The sequence below is a fragment of the Saccostrea echinata genome, unplaced genomic scaffold (genome assembly GCF_033153115.1).
Source record: "Saccostrea echinata isolate AGI-Se365-2 ecotype Australia unplaced genomic scaffold, CSIRO_AGI_Sech_v1 ptg000029l, whole genome shotgun sequence".
Classification (NCBI taxonomy): Eukaryota; Metazoa; Mollusca; class Bivalvia; order Ostreida; family Ostreidae; genus Saccostrea; species Saccostrea echinata.
Window position 1 is genome coordinate 34,778,501 of NW_026889778.1, and position 21,292 is coordinate 34,799,792.

The 21,292-nt window shown below is 32.5% G+C and overlaps 2 protein-coding genes across 2 annotated transcripts in view; both read right to left on the reverse strand.

Annotated features, from left to right (window-relative positions):
* LOC133194758 (4-galactosyl-N-acetylglucosaminide 3-alpha-L-fucosyltransferase 9-like) overlaps positions 1 to 21,292 on the reverse strand; it is a 124,963-nt gene that overhangs the window by 21,389 nt on the left and 82,282 nt on the right. The window lies entirely within an intron of this gene.
* LOC133194755 (glycoprotein 3-alpha-L-fucosyltransferase A-like) lies at positions 14,698 to 15,483 on the reverse strand. The gene has a single exon (XM_061330660.1). It carries the CDS (start codon positions 15,478 to 15,480, stop codon positions 14,698 to 14,700), a length of 783 nt encoding a protein of 260 aa, XP_061186644.1. The 5' UTR covers positions 15,481 to 15,483.

Below are 21,292 nucleotides of genomic sequence, written 5' to 3' on the forward strand. Positions count from 1 at the left end.
AGATAACTCTGTGATAAATTACTATTATTGCGAAATTTTGAACAAAGTATAAATATATTTCTTCCTACTATAAGAAACTATAAGATATTGTATTTTCTACTTGTTAAAAAAGTCTAAAGCAAACTTTAAAAGAATGTTACTTGCTATGAAAAGAATCACTGGAATTAAATGAATTAAAAGTACATATACAATCTGTTGGGATTGTAATCATTTTGCATTACTTTGTACAGGATATACGTAATTGAACTGTTCTAAACCAAAAGATATTTTTAAATGAAGTTGGATAAATTATCTTATATATTAACTGCCATTTAAAAAAACGGACTTCAAGGTAAGATGGTTCAAGGTCAGAAATTCATAACAGAATGGAATTTCTCCTGCTATCTTGTATCAGAAGTTTAATAAAAACATCTTCAACTTTTTTTTTTTGTTTTTTGTTTTTTGTTTTGTTTTTTGTTTTTTGTTTTAAACAAAGGTAAAACAAAATGAGAAATAATAGGGTTAAGGTCATAAAATTATGACACATTTGCATTCCTCATATCGATCAGTATGAAAGTATTTTTGTAAGAGGTTTGGAAAAATAACTTGAAAAGTTTCTTCAAATCTTAGCTAAACACAATGTGATAGACGGACACACAACTAGACAAAAGAAAGAAAGGCAGAAGACGGACATAAAGCAAACTCTATGTATGTGTCCTAGCCAAATCCAGGGCTCTAAATTGTGGCTTGGTCGGTCGCATCTTTTCCAGTGGCCGATTTTGCGGAAAAGGGGGGCTTCTTTCCCTCTTTTGTGACCAAAAATATACAGAAGTTTATAAATTTTCTTTACTGTGAGTTATTGCTTTAATTATACATAAAGTGTAGCTGAAATAAGTCTTAGAACTGTTATTACAACTCGATCTTTCTGGGGTTATGTCGCCTTTGCTCCCAACAGGGTTTTGTCGTGGACCTACTTGGACCTTTAGGGCCTTGACCCCAACCTGTTCGGTCCCCCTCCATTGAATTTTTATACTGGATCCGCCACTGTTTTATTATACTTGACAGTTCGGATAGAAGACTGGAGACATTGATAAAGGGATTTTCTTAAGTGGGATGAATGACATGATGTTATTGACTAGTTCCGCCTTCCTGCCTCCGTGGCGATGTTTTCTCTGCTTTATATCCGACACCACGTTGCTATCTATTCATTACAAGTTTATTATCCTTAATCTTATTATAGCCAAGAACACGTGTATATTCTATTGATCGTCTCGCTATATATGTATATACAAATTTATATTCATTTTAGCTATAGTTAATTTTCAAGCATATTTACTGAAAAATTTTCACGAGATAGAGATTGAGCATTCTTAGACTGACTTTAACAACATCATATTTTCAAACGTATTCACCCACAATGCGTTTTTCCCTCAACATTATGGATTTAAAATAAACTTTTGCTTTATAAAAATCTTAGACCCCCAGTAATAAGAGAACAAAGGATTTGGGTTTTTTTAACAACCAAAGAAAAAAAAAGAATTAGCTTTTTAAAAAAAATAATAAAAGTAGTGATAGCATAAAAATTTGAAAATCGTAGTATTTCAATTAATCAACACGCCATAAATATAGCAATCAATTCAATGCATTCATGATCAAAATTTATAAATAAGAAGTCTGACTCAGACTCTTAAACTGTACATTAAGTATAGACTGTTAATTAAGTAGACAGTAGCTGGTCTGCTTCAGACTCTAGACTGTAAATTAAGTAGACATCAGACTCTAGACAGTAAATTAAGTATACAGTATTGGTCTGCTTCAGACTCTATACAGTAAATTAAGTATACAGTATTGGTCTGCTTCAGACTCTATAGACAGTAAATTAAGCAGACAGTGGCTGGTCTGGTTCAGACACCTTAGCAGCACAAAGCGCACGCAGTGGTTAGAGAGGAGCAAGAAAATTGATCCTTACGTCACTGGATCGAATCTCAACGCGGACGTCGAGACCGGTATAAGTCCCGTGTCACAGTAGACAGATGTTGGTACAAAATAAATCTCTTTCTGCTCTATGTCCACAAGTGCCTAGTACAGATCTAAAGTATCCCTCAATAGGCAGTCAGTAGTGTTCAAGGGACATGAATTAAGCAAGCAAACATCCAACCAACAGACTTTGGCATCGTGTATAGCTGACAATATTTCACTTTATAACTCAAAAAAATTATCTTTATTATTTGCGAAGAATAAAATAAAGTGTATACTATTCAGTATGTCTATCATGATTTTTTTGGTATTGCTGATATTTTATTAATTGTACACATATTATAATTACTGTATGCACACCAAAATACATACCTAGTAGAATTGGAGTTGAAATTACTTTATTGCAGTTCTTTTTTTATCAAATTGTTGAACTTAGAGCTGCTTTCAGACAACCAACAAAATTTAAAATCATTACTACAATCATGATATATGCTTAAATCTGTTATCTCTTCATGCATATGTACTGTAGCATCGCTTTTGAAAGTTTGGGGAGGGGCTAGGACAGTAATTTGCGATTTACCTGAAATTTTCTTGACAAACAGCGTACATAGAGAAAAGAAAATCTTATTAAGGGGGTGGCTTAATTTCCAACTTTTTCGACGAAAGAATTGACTCTACTGTAACAAAAAGCTGAGGAAGGGCAACAGGCCTCTCAGAGAATACCTTCACACTAAATGAATAAGATTAAGTTTGGGACCCCCCCCCCCCTCCGATACTATGTGCCTTAGGAATAGATAAATCTGATCATTTCCGCAGCATTTCACAGACAGACTTACATATTAAGTGACACCGGACCATATCAACTTAACATGTACTGACAACGGACATTTTGCTTATAAATGTCAAGTTTTCATAAAGTATGTGTTATGCAAAAGGCTGTAATATGTCTAATGAAACAAAATCAAATTCTTTTCCTAGAAGACCTTTCTTCGGTGATACGATTTGTACCTTAACATGAATTGCTATGTCAGTCACATTTTGGCATTTAGAAAATGAGTGGATTATGTTAGAATTTTTGTTCTTCGACGGGGTCTAACTTGATTTACATCATTCTTTAAACCTATTTTATTTTAATCCATTTAGACCTTTATGGTGAAATTTTCTCTCTCACATATACATTCATGCCCTGTATTTAGATAAACAACAAAAAAAGTTGCTTAGGTATTTTAGAGAAAAACAATCAGATACGATTATTTGCTTTTTCCATGCAGTCCTGATAAGAACCAAATATAAATTCTTTCATAAACATCAATATTGATGACATGCCATATATTCAACAAAAGTTAGAAGCTAAAATAACACTTTGTCCATAAGAGTATTATTGCACTTGGTTTATATTTTAAAAAAAAAATAGCAAAAAAAATGCGTCTTGCCTTGTAGTGCCTTGTGTCTGTATTTTCCCAGTGCCATCCATTGTTATTTGGGAAGAGGAGGCAGCATGTGATTTACGTCTTAATTACTGAATTTCATATTACTGAAAAAAGAATTTTAGAAAGGGGTTGTAATAGATACAGAATGTCATTTGTAGATTTCAAAGAATTTCACTGAAAAATTTAATTAAAGTTAAAATATTCAGCAACATGAATATTAACAATCAGAAATAGGCACTCGTGCATGCAAGTTCTTTCATTTAATTTTAGAAGGAACCTATTAAAATATACCTTTCTATGTTTTAAATTTTTATGTTTTATTAAAAGGTATAGACTTTAGTCATTTTAAGTTTATGCCAATCAAACTGCAGCACACATGCAAGCACATGTTTTCAAGAATTTCCATATAAAACATTTTGTAGAACATTTTAGTACATATAACTTTATCATAATTTTCGAAGTATTTTGTCAAAAAAGGAAGATATGGAAATATTTGTTTTAGCCAATCAGAGGGAAGCGAACGTGCATGCACGTAAGTTCATGCTAATTTAACTGTGTCACCTTTTCTATACTAATAATATATTTCTATGTCATGAGTTTCAAATCATATCAATTAAAAATAGAAAAGTTACGGCTATATATGTAGGTATATCAGTCATATCACTCATTGCACGCGCTTGCACGTACATGCATGTGCAGGTAAAATGACCTTCTACGAGCATATCTACATAATATGCCTTAAAAGATTTCAACTCAGTTGGATGAGCAGTTTCTGAGAATACTCGCAGACCAAAACAAAAACAAACAAACAAACAAAAAAAACCCCAAAAAATAAGAAAACAAGAAAATAACAATAAGAAGAAACAGCTAGAGAAAACAATATGACCCCATCCATTGTTTTGGGATCATAAATATGGACTTATTAAATGAGCACTATGGAATTTAAATAATGGAATTGCATTAGACCCCGATGCATATCCTATCACTTCCAATGGTGCTTGACAGAAAATGTCAATTTTTTAATTTTTTTTCTGAGGTAGTCCCATACTTCATGGACATTTTCCTAAAATATTTGTATGGAATTTAATGGGGGGGGGGGGGGTCATCACATTACAATACCAAAAGCTTTTTACCTGGTGAGTTATAAAATTCAAATAAGCTGTAGATACATGTAATTTGTAAAAAGTAAAGCAATCATCCTGTTTAAAAATAATTGTGATTTCATTTCATGAAAAAATCCTTCACCATGCCTACCTTTGGCCATTGCTCTCCAATCGCCGAATATTCAGGTTTAAGCAATTACATGCATGTGAGAAAGAAATATTTAACAATAGATGTTAAGGGAGATTTTAATAAGTGTTACGTTACCGCATCAAGAAGCGCATCCGTTAAACATTCTTATCCGTCTTAAGACAAACTTGACTTTGATGACCTATAGATGCCACGCTTATGATGACCAACCACAAAACGGACTTGACGAGACACGTTTGGGGCGATTCCACGGGGTGAATATCACACGGAGATGTTACCTCTCTCTTAAAAGTGATCTGACTTTTCCGAGCTCCTTGGGTGGGTAACATGAAGTAATGTTGAAATATTCATTAAAGGAAAGTCTTAGATTTACCGTACACACTGGATATAATGCATAAATTAAATTCAAATATCACGAACAAATACTGTTTACTTTATCTATATTTGAATGTCCGGGAGTTCAACATTACCGCTACATTGCGAAAAATTTCAACTCATTACCGCTACATTTTCTCAAATTTTCGGGCGATCATTACCGCTACATTTTATCAAAGGAGCTAATGCCGACAACAACTCATTACCGCTATATACCGAATCGGCCAGCAATGGCACGGTATTTGAGTTCCATTCAATATATAATTCACTCATCGTGTAGTGAAATACAATTTGGATCTGAATTTTAGTCAAAATGAGTATAGGCCTATATGAGTCTGTTGTCGATTTAGCGTCACATGAATGCCATGGCTACTATGGAGAAGTTTGTGACAAATCGCGGTAATATTAATGCAGGATTAGTTATCAATGGATATAAATTTCGTAGATACAAGACTTTTAAACACTCCAAAGTGTGGAAATGCAGGGAAACAGGTCTTATGCATGTATATATATATATATATATATATATATATATATATATATATATATATATATATATATATATATATATATATATATATATATATATGTATATATATATATATATATGTTGTACTGTACACGCATAAGACGCTGGCTAACGAAAGAGGCAATGTAGCGGTAATGTATACTTTTAAATGTAGCGGTAATGTATCCTTTTTTGTAGCGGTAATGTGCATGTAGCGGTAATGAAAATTTTGAAAATATATCGGTAATGATACGCACCCGAATGTCCGCTGATCATGTTAGTGATGCAAATACAAGTCAAGTATATGTGAGTATTGACATCAGCAGCATTCCAGATATTTGGCTTAGAAATTTGAAAAATAATTCACTTTAGTTAAAATTAAAACGCGATTGTGCAAATTTAAGATCCTTCAGAGAAAAATACCATGCCACTAAGAATTTGAACGTAAAATAAGGTACGATTATGGTTATTATACTACATGTAAAATTTAGTATTATTCAGCAAAAATTAAAGGCTCTCAGATTTAAAATAAATATTTCATGTATGTACAAATATAAAAAAAATGTGTGATTCAGTGAAAGAAGCAAGACTTTATCATGAAATTATTTTCTGTAGCATATTATATTGTGTTGATATTGTATTGTCAGATTTTTTCTTGATAAGTAAAATCGGATGAAAATCATGCGAAAAGTGCAATCAATATGATGCAAACTGCGGAAGAAGTCTTTTAAAACTGTGGCAATTTTTTAATATTTACCAGGGATGGGGACAGAATCTTACCTTTTCAAATCAGAACATTGTTATATTATAGCTAAAGTCTTCAAGCATAGTCTGTATAGATACTCATAAAAGATTTTTTTGGGAAAGAGACTTTCAATATATACATTATATCGATTAAATAAAATCGTATACTTCACTGTAAAATCCCGGTTCGCCATTACAGCTATATATGTAGGTCATTGTATTATTTGAATGAGAAGGCGGAGCGTCTAACAAGCGTGCGATTAGTATGAATACATTAGCGTGTGTTCGAGGTGTACTAAGTTTTATGATTTACTGACACCTAAAAAGCCTTTTCATGCTAGAGACCGACAAAATATAAGCATACACTTTTAATTTGGCTGGCTTAACTTTGATTTCTTTTCTGCTTAACTTACGAGTCGTATTTGAAATGATTTACTAGAAATTCGTTAAATTATTTATACATTAAATACACAATGGAATTTAGAAACAGAACGTATAACGAAGGATACACTATTTTTCACATTTTAAAGAAACTTCTTTTTTTGGAAAAAGAGATAGTTAATACATTTAAGCTTATTACGTACATGATTAGAAATTTTTCATACATATATATAATTTTGCAAGATCCGAGTGCTACAACAAATACACCTAGGCGATTGAATTATAATACAAAACTACACTCGGTGTATAAAAAAAATAGATACCAGGTAGTTAAAAAATGAAAATTTAAACGTCAGTATCATCGCTGGTGGATAAAGAAACATCCGTGTCAGTGTACTTTGTCCAGTCCAAATTGCATTGCTTCAAAAAAATTTAGGAAATCATTAATTGTCGAAATCCACTCCTGTACTTTTTGATTTTAACAAACTCTCTCCCTATAGTAAGATTAATAATAAATCACTCCGAGGTATTTTTAATGCCCTTTTTCATTCGACTGATTTTTTTTACTTATATCTAGATCAGACATGTGAAAGGGTCATACAAATGCATGTTCTTGCTTTTAAACATTATGCTTTTAAAATACCTGCGAACATGGACTTTCTTTTACATGTTCTGCCAAAAAAAAAAATAATAATAAATAAATTGTGAAATTTTGTGCCGATGTAAAAAGTTGTAGCATTTGCTTCAGAAGAAACCTGAAGCTTCCTTCTATTCAAATTAGGGGTGCTTTTTGTGCAAATGTATTCATCCAGTGACTTTTCATCCGATACACAGGTTATTTGAGCGCTCCGTACTTCAATTTCTTTCCATGAAGGTTTCTTCTATTGGAAATATGCATTTGTGCACTTGTACCAAACCATTTTTTTTTTATAAAGATATGATGAATTGGTGTTTTTCAAATAACGGACTATAAAATTAATGACAGTTTTAACTGAAAAAAAATCTTTCATATCTTCCAAGTCAATGAACGGAGCACTGGTGTATATTTAGGAACAAGGGCAAATGTATAATATATACCCAAAGTAATTTATCCAATATAAATTGATAGATACCGAAAAAATCAAACAAAATCGACTGAAAATATTAACACATCTTAATCATAAATAAAAGTTTTCTCCCAGAATTTTTATTACCCATTTTAAAAATGATTTGACCATCGATAGCTCGCAGACACTAGACACAATGTCGCATAGCCATATTAGGTGTGCTCAAAGCGTGGAAGTGAATAGATTTGAGTCACGTGTTCAGTGCTTTGTTATTCATGAGGTCAAAGACGGGTTGAAATTTGTAAACAAGGTGCCTTTACTATGGAGACAAGCACCCGTGATTTTGCACCTATTTGGAAAATAACAAATGAGAGCAAGACTGTTTCAATTTCTTTCATGAATGTAAATGACTACTATAATTCTTTACATTGACCGTATTTATAACAACTTGAAAAATCCATGCTCTGATATAAAAAAATGGGCTTGCAAATTGGGGATGTGGCCTAAAGTCTATGAGAAATCGATGTAAACAACATACTCCTGCTATATTAATCACATAAATACCTAATTACAGCGCAAGGAAGTAAAAATTGAAATTGAAATTAATAAAGTACAATGTTTGATGGAAAGATTGAGGCAAAAATATGTAGAAAATCTTTCATTTAATTTTTTGTAAATTATCGGGGGGGGGGGGGGATTTGCACGTTTGAACGATTCATCCTTTAGACCTGTACTCGGCACTTACGGCCATTGAGCAGTGAGGGATCAGCTACTGCGGCACCAGACCTCGGTTTATACGGTCTCCTCCGAAGGACCAGTCTTCACTCGCACAGAAATAAAAAACAGAAATGTTTACCAACCAGAAACATCTGATGAGACTGTAGCTCTACTGGTTTTTTACAAAAGTAGAGAAAGGTAACACTTGGACTTGAAACTATAGCAACTGTTTACAGCAATAAATAAAATAATAATCCTTACTAAATTCTCTCTCTGAGTCAAGTTTAACTGCAATTGGACAGAAACTGTAGTAGGAGTAACATTTTGGAAGAATTTCACAGAGAATAAAATAAAAAAAAAAACCTATACACAGAATGATGTATCCTTTGTAATCTTCTTGTGTATTTACTTATATTGAAATCGGACTGAAACTGTAGGAGGAGTAGCAATTTGCAAGAATTTCATATAAATTTCTTTTTTTAGTAACCATGGCAATACCATTCATCGAAATCAAAAACTGATACATAGAATCATATATCTTAGTGTAGTCTACTTGTTTTTAAAGTTATATTGAAATTGACCAAAACTGTACGAGGGGTAGCATTTTGAAAAATTGTTTACAGACAGACAGACAGAATGACAAACAGACGGACGGACGACGGACACCTTATAATTACTATCGCATAAGCTCTTTTGGTCTCTGACCAGTAGAGCTAAAAATCACCATCAGTAATTTGTATTTCCCTTGATGATGTAGCGACTGAAGTTTTAAGTTCATTTTAGTCATAATTGTGAAAATTATATAAAATACTTTCGTAACAATAACAGTTGCAGAGCTTTGAAAAATATGCGAGTAGGACAAAAGTCGATGGGTTTGACATGATATTTTACAGGTTGTGTTTTCAATTAAAAGAACATGTCCTCTGTTCACTTTTTAAAAAATCTTCTATAATCACATACATATGTTCACATCATTTTTCTACATTCTGGGACATTTATAATTAAGAAAGCCATCATGTTAAAATTTAAATAAATTATTATTATTCTAAAAACTTAGCCGCGAAAATTTAAAAAAGAAAGCAAATATTCATCGTTATTTTATTTATAGAGGAATAATAAAACAAAGTTATATTAAATTTGAGGAACAAGAATTCAAATGAACACTCAATCGTAACAGATAAATTAGTGCCTATTTGTATGTACACATAGGAATTAAGTCTTCCCAAAAAATAGATTGGGAATCAATTTATCGACATCCTCACAATGTCAAGGTTTTTGTGATTTCTGAACTCCACACAAACCCTTGACATAAGTCGCTATTTAAAAGTTGGAGTAGAAAGCTACTATTTCATTTGTTCCTGGTCTAGGACTGGAACCAATCAGAAAACAGCTTTTATTGTAGGTAAGTTTTGTAAACAAATATGACTCGTCTTTAAAATGGAAGGTGTCGATATTGTAGAATTTGTGACTAGTTACATTAAACGGAACATCGGGGATAAATTTTTGGAAGATCGCCCTCCTAACAATCACAAAAGATATGCTCTGGAGTTGGACCATTTGAAAACGACTGATTTGAAAAAATATATTTCCATGGGTTAGTTTATAATTACCCATTACGTCATGCGTAACCAATTAAATAGCTACTTATGTCAAAGGTTTGTGTGGATTTCAGAAATCACAAAGCCTTGACATTGTGAGGATGATTTATCGACGAAGGGAACTAATTCGGTGGCTATGGCTGATGCGAAAAACACTATAGCCAAAGAATCTAAAGGGGGGGGGGGTCTCCCTGAAAACATGATTTGCTTTCAAAGTGAAAGAACTTTCACAAAATAGACATTGAAGAGTAAATTCATATTTAATCTTGAAAACTTTACTATGCAGGAAGTAAATTATTTTAACATACAATTATACAACAAACAAACTGAAGCAATACCACATTGTATACGCGCCCAGAATGTTTCGTTTGCAAGTGTATTCTACCTAAAGCTCTTTTCTTAAAAAAAAAGAAAGAAAAAGAAAGAAAATGATAATAACGTGTATGTAAATTTATGCAAATGTATGTAATTTTATTTTATTGGGGGGGGGGGGTTCTTCTATTTGTTTCACAGAGTACATTTAAAGCATTACGTAAAGCATGCGCTGTTTTCAACATACATGTAATTGCATTGTCTGATGTAAATGACAGATACGTATATAAAACTTTAGCCGAATAATTGTCAAGTCAATTACTAGTAGTGAAACAAATAAGAAAAAAAACTATGGAACAAAAACATATAACAAATTTATTTCCCAGAAAATGTATATAAATTGTAAAGTTTAATGGGAATTGTTACTACTTGACTAGGTAATAGTATCAATAACCAGGATTGTCGTTACAGTGCTTGACTAATTTGATCACCTTATGTTTATCTTAGAACTTAACATCTTTGCTTTTTTGTTGTCTTTTTTTCTGAACTTTTCTTTCGCTTCCACTTTGGTGCCTACATGTATTTCAAGAGCATATATATATATATATATATATATATATATATATATATATATATATATTACATTTTCAGCAGCGAAATATTGTGATTTATTTATTGAATAAAAGTGATATTCTCTCACAGTGTGAAAGGAAAACAAAGTGACATTCTGTAAAAGTGTGAAAGGATATCAATGCAAGTAAAAATAATTTCTGGTCTGTAATAAGATATAGTAGCTAAATCATCTTAATAGAGACTAAAACTGCCAATATCTTCCCAAATATGTTGCTTAAATCCATGTTAAAATGTTTTCAATCTCACAAATGCTAAGCTTTATGACTTCTCAACTGCTTAACTATGTCGTCACAGCATATGACACTGAGTTAAGAAGTATGGAAGAGACAGAGACAAATGGAAAATCGAAGAAAATGTAATAAACAGAAAATTCAATGTTTTATAGTTGGATATGGAATTTATTTCACTCGTGAGACAGGATGTTTTTATATTTTCACTCGTGCTTCGCATTTGTGAAAATATCAAAAATCCTGTCCCACTCGTGAAATAAATTCTATATCCAACTACACAACATTGAATATATTCTCTCTCTCTCTCTCTCTCTCTCTCTCTCTCTCTCTCTCTCTATATATATATATATATATATATATATATATATATATATATATATATATATATATATATATATATATATATATATATATATATATATATATATAAAGCACTAAAAATGACCAACGACACGAACAATAATAATTGTCAAATTTTCGGGACGATCTGTCCCTTCCTCAGGACAAAGAAAAAAGTTAAGAAGTCATAAAAACAAAGGAAATAGAGAAACAAAAACAACTAGCACTACTACTAAACTACAGTTACAGTTACGCTATTTTGAGAGAATAAGACAATGTACTGTTTACTGATTGGTCGTAATTAATTAGCGATAATTAATTCGTTCAATTATGTAAATCGCACTTCACCAGAGTACACCCGATAGATCGGACGCAATTCATAGCGCTCCGGATTTCTTTGTTCACAACTGTTTATAAACTTCAAATTAAACATGTAACACTCTTAATATTTAGTCTTTGGTAGTTTAGTAGTACTGCTAGTTGTTTTTGTTTCTTATTTCCTTTGTTTTATGACTTCTTAACTTTTTTCTTTGTCCTGAGGAAGGGACAGGTCGTCCCGAAAATTTGACAATTACTATTGTTCGTGTCGTTGGTCATTTTTAGTGCTTTATATAAATTTCCATCCGTGACCTTGTATCTACTTAGTAGATCCGACACTTAGGATATGCAGTGTTGTTGGTTTTTAGTGCTTTATATATATATATATATATATATATATATATATATATATATATATATATATATATATATATATATATATTAGGGATGTCAAATCGGTTACTCGGACGTTTTTCCGATCGAGTACCCGGGTACTCGGTACATGTAAAATGTAAATACAAGTGTGTTAATTTTCTTGAGCCACGTTGAGCTCTGTCAAACCCCAAAGCTGTTTTATCACGTTTATAAATGTATACATATAGACATTGAGTCCAATGGGATTGATTTTTTTGGTACTAATTTATTCATCAAATAAACACAGAAGACACAATTAATACATCAAAAATTACAAATGATTTACAGTTCTTGTTTTGGATCTATTTCATCATCGCATAAGAAACAATCTTTTACGCGGGTTTGTGAAGAATAGACTAGCGAAAGGGAAGGAACGGACGTTGTTGGAATCGCTAGTATAAGCTGGTTGTTTCCCCCGTATAAACTTACAACACAAACTGACTTTCAACATTTTTTTTCAACTTCAATTATTTTTAAACATTTCTTCGGTTTTGAAGTGGGTAGTGGCATTTCTATGCATGTCAGATTTCACTGCCAAATATAATCTAAATAATTTAGATTTGAAGATAATAGACCATACTTAATCGATGTTCACTGAAAGCAATCATTGAAGCCATCCAAATATTAAAAACCATAATAGGTCACTAATTACTGTATATACACAGCCACAGGCGATAAAGGGTGATTTATAGGTGTAAATGACGACACGCTAATAACCGTATGCAGTTTTTAAGGGTTTTTTTTTTTTTTGGTTGTTGTTGTTTTGTTTTTGTTTTGTTTTTTTTTTGTTTTTTTTTTTTGATAATTTTTTTATAAAAATATGTACTTTGAAATAAGGTAACATACACTTCCGAGTAACCGAATACCATTTTTAGTATTCGATACTCGGACGTTCGATCGAGTACCCGATTAACCGGGTACTCGTTGACATCCCTATATATGAAATGACACAGACAATAGTTTACAGCTGTTGATCCGGAAGAGTACTTTTGAAATATCAATCCTTCATACATAACAACCCAACAAAAAAATTTAAAATGTGACCCAAGTTTCATTAGAAAGTAAAATATGTGTATTAAAAAGCTATTCTATGTAATTACTTTAGCTCTTATTAAGAAGCTATAGCACGCATAGTCACAGAATTTCTTCAAACTTGCTATGATAAAAGTATTTGATACCATAAACTCATATCAGACAAATATTATAGTGGTTGTTCGTCAGTGACTGTTTCCAAGTGAAGGACTTGATGTCCTACATGTATATGCATAATGAAAAAAAAAACAATTGCATACGTTATCATAAAAGAAATATTGAAATGCAATATTTTTTTTCATTTATTAATTTCACAAAATAAATGAAATCACAAGTTGTAATGTAACCATATAATCTTACGCAGAGTGTAAACGGTGCGGATCTATAAGAAGTCTGATTGTAATTAGATTGTAACTTATTCATAAAAGGACAACTATATTTGTTGTTTATCTAGCATTGCTGATTGAGTTTGGTCATGTAACTCCTAGAACTCTTGAGCATCTTTTTCTGAACATAAAATGTATTCCAAAGCTACCATGCTTACCATCTATTTTAGAGATAAATTACAGAGAATTTCTTTACATCATCAGTAGAAACTATAGGTAATATATTGTTTATGCTAGTGGTCAATCTGGTATTCTTAGTCCTTGTAAAGGCTTAATAAAGATTCAAATTAGCTGAAAATCTCAATTTTTGACATTTTTTCTGTTTCTGTGGCAATCTGAACACACAATAACAAAATTTTGCTTTATTCTGTTTCTGGTATCAACCTTTAATTATGAGCAAAGTTTTTGATTGATTTGTGTTTCTGGCGTCAAACTTTACTTATAAGCAAAGTTTCATCTTAATCGGTGACCATGCGTGCCAAAAATTTTTTAAGCGATTTCAGAGAATTCCTCTTAAAAACTGATAGCATATTTTGCAGAGAATTGCTTAAATAAAAAAATGTGAAGTATCATATTTAATTTGAGCTGATTTACTTATCACAATCCTTCCTTTAAAAATTTCTTCAACTTTCCGTAACTCGTAAGCTTTAAAATCTATGTTGTTCTCACAACGTAAAGAAGCCTACATCATTTTATCCCCTTTGTTAAGGTCCTTGTGAAGGTCAAGGAGAGAATCTAATATGTCCAATCACATATAACTCAATTAAACTGAGTCTACTAAACCACAATCCATTAGACAAATTAAATCATGAGACAATAATCGCCTTATAAGTATACCTTGGTGATTTGCCTTTTTTCCCATCTTTTTCCGATATTTTCGATGGCAATTGGGTTACCTTAGTAGATTGTAATGGATGCAATATTCCGACAAATATTTTTAAAAAATCTCGTAGAACTGTTGGAGTTTTGGACATTATGATTAGAACGGATCTCAAGCGTTTCATTTCATGGACATCTATTTGGTCCTTCAACATCCTCCTTTAGAAAAGAAGCGCTTCCATATCGTTCCATTAGGTCGTTGAGGTTTTCCATTTGTTTTATCCAAAATGTCACATATCTTACACATTGAATTCAGAAATACTTCGTCAATACCAATTTCGTAATATTTGTCTTTTTCTCTTAGGTATTGTGTAAAAACGTCTTCCTTTGAGGCAATTTCTTTAAGTTTCTCTGCCAAAGCTTTAGGCGAGGGAAAATCCAAAGCGCTGATAAACGATCCTTTTGGCAAATACTCCTTGGCTGTTTGTGGGCCATTTATAACAGGTATCACATCTAAATTGCCCAAATATAAATTGTATAATTTTTCTGTCGTATAGTCCTCACATATATTATTTTCAAATGAAAAGTAGAACTTGTAATCCCTAGAAAAGTTTCTCAAACACTCGCTTAAAACTGGAGATCTATTGCGGCAAACGCGATCACCACAAGTACCAAACATATCTACTTTTATATACTTCTTCAGTTCTCGTATATAGTCTCGTCGGCGAGATGGCACGGGACAATGTCCAGACATCCATACTCCAAATCCTTTCTTTCTCTTAAACACATCTGTGTAATTCTTCATTAAAGGTGAAGCTCGTTTCACTAAAGTTCCATACGGCCTGTGTATATCTGAATTTCTACGATACGACATTAACCAGTCTAATTTGTCGTCCCACTTGGGTGAGGGTCGGTGCATGAAAGCTGGGCTTTCCATTGTATTAAATATGAATATTTGCTGAGGTCTTTTAGGCGGGGGCACACCTCCCATGTAAGCTTGTGTAAATAAAACAACGTCACTTTTATTTAGATCTCTATTATCCATAGAAAAAAGACATTTAGGGTATTTCTTACATTTTTTTGATTTAGCGTATTTAAACTTGTTCACTAAATACGGGGGTATATTGTGCCACAATATTCTCCATTCTTTGTTTGATGTAGACGGGTAATTTTTCTGACGTTTAACTGGCAGAAAATCCATTGTACTAATAGGAGTAAATGTATCAAACAGCAGGAAGAAAAATCCGGTAGAGATAAAGAAAACTACAAATACTCGAAGGGAAAGCTCCAATTGTGAAGACCTGAAACACAAAAATATATATATCAAGTAAGGATTAGTTTAAACTTTATTTCATTTATATAAGTCATCATATGTATACAACAAATAATTACATACAGGATTCGGAAACAAGTTGTTACAACTTATATTTTAAAAAAGTAAGGATTGATGTGAGAGAGAGACAACATTAAATACAAACAATCTCAATATAGTACATGTACTTGTTTTATATTTATTACAGATATTATTTCAGAATACTTGAAAAAAGTGGTTAAAAACAAACATGAACTGATTTAAAACATTAACTTGGTTTAAATAGCATTCTATTTATGAGATTTATTTTTATTGGGGGGGGGGAATGCAAGTGGAATCTGAAAGACATACATTGCTCTCTCTCTCTCTCTCTCTCTCTCTCTCTCTCTCTCTCTCTCTCTCTCGAACGAACGAACGAACGAACGAACGAATGAACGAACGAACGAAATAAAGAATATTTAGCGAGTCAAGCGCACTTTTTCTATTCCGACCATTCATGTCCTTCAATCGAGTGACTAATGTGAAATACATAAAGGCTTCAATTATGTTTGATGATCAATAGCAAAATCCATTGCAAGAATTGAACAGTCAGGGGCATAATGCAAACAAGTTATTGTCAAAAATAACTCAACGAGTTAATTTTTGGTCACAGTGAGTTACCTCTCTCTGCTTCTGTCCTACTTTTTCCCATCATTAGTAACTCGATCAAGTAGTTTCAATAAAATAACTTGTTTCAGTTATTTTGTGTCATTCCCCCCTAACTTCACAAACCGTGCACCAAAGGTTTTTGCTCGTGTACCAAGACAAAAACAAATGTTTGGTTAAATTTAAACCTTGCTCAATCCAGAAAATATTGTCCAAAGTCTTGGGGAAATTTGGAAAAATCATTGAATTAATGATAAAAACTTGACCAAAACAATGTAAATAACACTTCAAAATAAGAAGTAAAATGCTATTTGTCTACACCTCCTCAACAGTTCTCCATTGGAGTCTATACACTCAATCTTGTATTACATAATGGAATCCCAAAGTGCAATACATTTTGGCGGGAAATACAAAACCCCCAAGTAATCAATGTCCAAGTAGGATATAAAAGTAACTTATTTAAGTTATCATTAGAAAAAATTCTCTGTGTGTAAAATAGCTTATATATAAGTTTTTTTTTCTAATAACCTGTTTGTATAATGACCCTGAATGCAATGTTGAAAGAAGGATAACTCTTGCAAACATCTAATGCTTCTCAAAAATGACAATTAAGGATAATTAACACGAAAAATTTGATGCATGGATTGATATATATTTTTAACTGATTTTGATTAGAAATGACAAAAATAATAAATCCCTCAAATATATTGAAATCGTAAGTTTTCTTGGGTGCTTAGATATGTGATTTTTTTTTATCGCTTTCTATATAATTCTAATATTCTAAATTTTGCATAACTTTTTAACCTTATAACAAAATCTTATAAAATACTCCAACTATACCTGGCAAACATTATTCAGGTTACCAATTCAAATATAAATCTATGAGAAATAATGCTGATTTCCGAAAAAAAAAAGTTTTTGTAATTTATCCTTAAAATGCCTGTAACTTCAGTTTTTTATACCAAAGTTCCAAAGTTGATTAATCGTAACTGTTTAAGGTTTATATCGTTGATAAAATAAAAAAAGCATAAAACAATTGTTGTCAAAGAACAGTATTGTTCTGCCACCTATCCCAAAGTCAATTTTAAAAAGTTTACCTAACTGAGTTATTTTTTCATATTTATATAGATACCTTCTTGCAAAGGTTAAATTTAACTACGAATATTTCCTGAATTTAGGGTCGATAGGAATTTGGGCTTAGAGCATTTCTGTCCATGGATGAAAAACACGCAGTTTTAAAACTCAGGACATATGTTAAATTTTATAATTTCTTCAAATAGAAGGTTATTTGTCCTTGATTAATAATGCTGATTATCGAAAAAGTTTTACTAGATTTAGAATCTCATGTCATTGACCAATCATCGAAATGGGTAGATATAAGAAACTTCCTCCACATTTACGAATTTGTCAACACCACTGTAGTTCAAATGTTGTTGATGATGAATTGCATTTTTTTATTATTTTGAGAGAAACACAAGAAAGACAGACAAGAATTAATGAAAGTTGTAAATGAAGAACGTTGCAATTTTTCTTACCTACAACCAAATGAAAAATTTATTTGGTTAATGAACAATGATTGATTGATTGATTGTATGTTGTTTTACGTCCCATTCGAGAATTTTTCACTCATATAGAGACGTCACCATATACCGGTGAAGGGCTTCAAATTTTGACCTTTACTCGGCACTCAGGGCCATTGAGCAGTGAGGGATCTTTATCGTGCCAACGCCTGCCGTGACACGGGGCCTCGGTTTTTAAGGTCTCATCCGAAGACCCGCAACTTTCACTTTAAAGTGCCGAGCGCATGGCGAAGGAACAGTTGCTACCCATTTTTTATCGACTTAGGTCAGTCGCGGCCGAGATTCGAACTCACGACCTCCCGATCACGGAGCGAGCGCTCTACCGACTGAGCTACCGTGAACGGTAATGAACAATGAAATTAAAAGGGTGTTACTGCAATTGGCAACATTTATTTACCTGAATCGTGATTAATTGATATCTTTTTTTATTATTATAAAACTGTATTATGAAATAATTTTCTTCTTTTTTCCAGTCATTAATAGAGAATCGGGATCGGGATCCTACCAACATGTCCGCCAAAATTTTCCCGTACAATGTTTACAATATTTCATAAATTTTACCGTCACAGTGGGCATATGACAACCTGTGAGTACAACTGATTTGAACTTTAGACGACCGTTATATATGATATAGGTGATATAAAAGAAAATAATACCCAAATCTCCAGTAAACAAGCATTGCATTGTGGCGCCCTTCGACCAAATAGCCAAACATGACATAAATAACGTACGCAGTACAGTTAAGGTGCCAAATGGAAATATCGGCGAATTTTTTAAATAGAAAATACATTCTTTTCAAGGATGGGCGTTTCTTTTTAGGACTTTACTATTATCGGACAAATGCAATGTGGTTGAAAACTACATGTTGAGGACGATTGGATTTCCTATTTAGACTTGTCACGTGATGTGGCAGTCACGTGATTTTAGGAAATATATCTGAAGTATTGAGGTCATCTATAAATTCTAATATTGCAAGGGCATAACCCAGTTAAAAATCTAAGTTTAACATATAATTATTTTCAACACTCTTTGTAGTTTGTGAAAAGTGCTGCGAACCTATATAGATTCTACTATCTAATTGCTAAAATTGCATTTGTTAGACCTTATGTTGAATATTTTGCTGGTCAAGTACATTAAATATAAATATAATTAATTCATTTGCAAGATTTCAACAGGTTCGCAGCACTTTTCAAATATCTTCATACTTCTGGAGTTTATGTGTAAAAGCTTGTCATAATTCATTGAGGGTATGCCCTTGCAATATACGGATTTATTACGACCCTTCTATTACCCTTCAATGAATCTGCATACAAATATACGACAGTATCGCTTGTCTATGGAATGTACTGGAAGTATATGAATAAAATCATAAAATAGACATCGCATCCAAGTTAATTGCCTCTTATATATCTACAATTTATATTTTATTTAATTACAAAATACATTTTTCATTGTATAAATATAACTTGATCCGCCTCTCACTGCATACAAACTGCGTCAAATGTTACGATATGACGTCACATTGACAAGTGCATTGCGATCAGTGAATTGTTTATATATTGCTGTGAGGGATTTAACCAACGACAATAATGCATGCACTAGTTAGTATTGATGTAGTTTAAAGCTATTCAACAGTTTAAAATAGCAAATCATTTCATTTTGTAGTAATTTGAAGAAGTTATATTTTTGTGTGATGTCATAGTAAGCATTTCCCGTATAAATTAGGCCCCGCCTCCTTACTGCAGCCTTAACTGTGCTGCGTATTATCTTCAAACTACTGGTCATCTGTCTTAGACATCGAAAAAATATGCGATTCCAAATTGTCCTAAAAACCAACAGGCAAGGCTGCTAATGCAGAGGTAGAAGCCATAGACAAAAATCTCTATGAATCTAATGCGAGAATGGTAAGTTTAAAAATAAACTGTCGAGACCGTCTAAAAGCATGATTGAAGGCGTTAGCTTACCGCTACCACTATCAGTTTGGAATGGAAAAAAACTTTATTTGTGACTGGATTGACCGACTAAATAATGAAAATGAAGTTGATGAAGTGATGATAAAACTCGCAAATCGCTCAAGTGCAAGCACCAAAGGTGAGGAATCAGAAAAGTTGTTCACCATTCATGTATACTTCATAACACATTTGGCTACCATTCAAGGTAATTTCTATGAACAATGGGTTGATGAGGAATTCAAATATCTTAAAGATGTCGTAAATGAAATTACAAACAATTCTCTTCAATTTCTAGATCTCACATCGGAAGATCTAGAATCAACTATTATCCCTAACTCCCCTCGCATTCTTCAACCCTGACCATCAAAGGGACAAAACATACAAGAGATGATTCAGGCTCTTGAATCAAAAGTGTGTGAACATCTTCATTCAATTGAGAGCAAGTTATCACAACATGTAGCAATAACTGAAGAACGAATCACAAAGCTAGAAAAGGATGTAGATGTTTTAAGAGCTGTCGAAGGAAAACTAAACTGCAATGAGGATCGTGTCAGTAATTTGGAAAAAGAACTCCAAAGAATCAAACAAAGAGACAAAGAACATAAAACAATGTTTCAAACATTCAAAGACAATGAAAAGGAAAAAAAAAACTATCAAATAAAAGCCATGGAAAAGGAAATCCTTAAGCAATCTGAGGAAATCCACAAAACTCAAAATGTTCTTGAGGAACTGTCAGCACACTTAGAGTCCGAAAGGGAAATGGATAAAAGGCAGGAAAATCAAGTAAACGACTCGAGTAAAACTCCACAATACTACTTACCCGACAGTGTTGATACCAAACAAAACGGTCAACTACTTGAAGTGGATGACGAGACTGACTTGAAATATACCATACCAACTAGCAACATATTTGGGAAACTACAAAATTTTCAAGAAGATGAAATCCAAAACAAAACCAAAGAGGAAAATCATGTCCCTAACAAAAGTTTAACAAAGTCAAACCTGGACAAAAAGAATCTTCCAATTGAATTCCTAATGGACTCCCATGGTCATGGTCTTGTGTCACAGAGAATCTATAGAAATAAAAAACTTGATGTCACAGTCCTCCCACAAGGAAAAAAGAATTTCAGTGGAGTGATTGAACGTCTAGAAAAATCAAAAACACCCAAGCATTTCTTCATCGGTGTGATCCAGTGATATCACATGTAATTCGGTAACTGAAAATGTTGCTCGCATATTAAATTCTCCACCGAAAGGAAGTGTAATGCACTTCCTTCCAGTATTCAAGAGGATAAAGAATGATGATTACAATAA

Excerpts from the sequence above, each read along its gene's own strand:
- LOC133194755 (XM_061330660.1), bottom strand. The coding sequence starts at position 15,480 with ATGGGAGGTGTGCCCCCGCCTAAAAGACCTCAGCAAATATTCATATTT.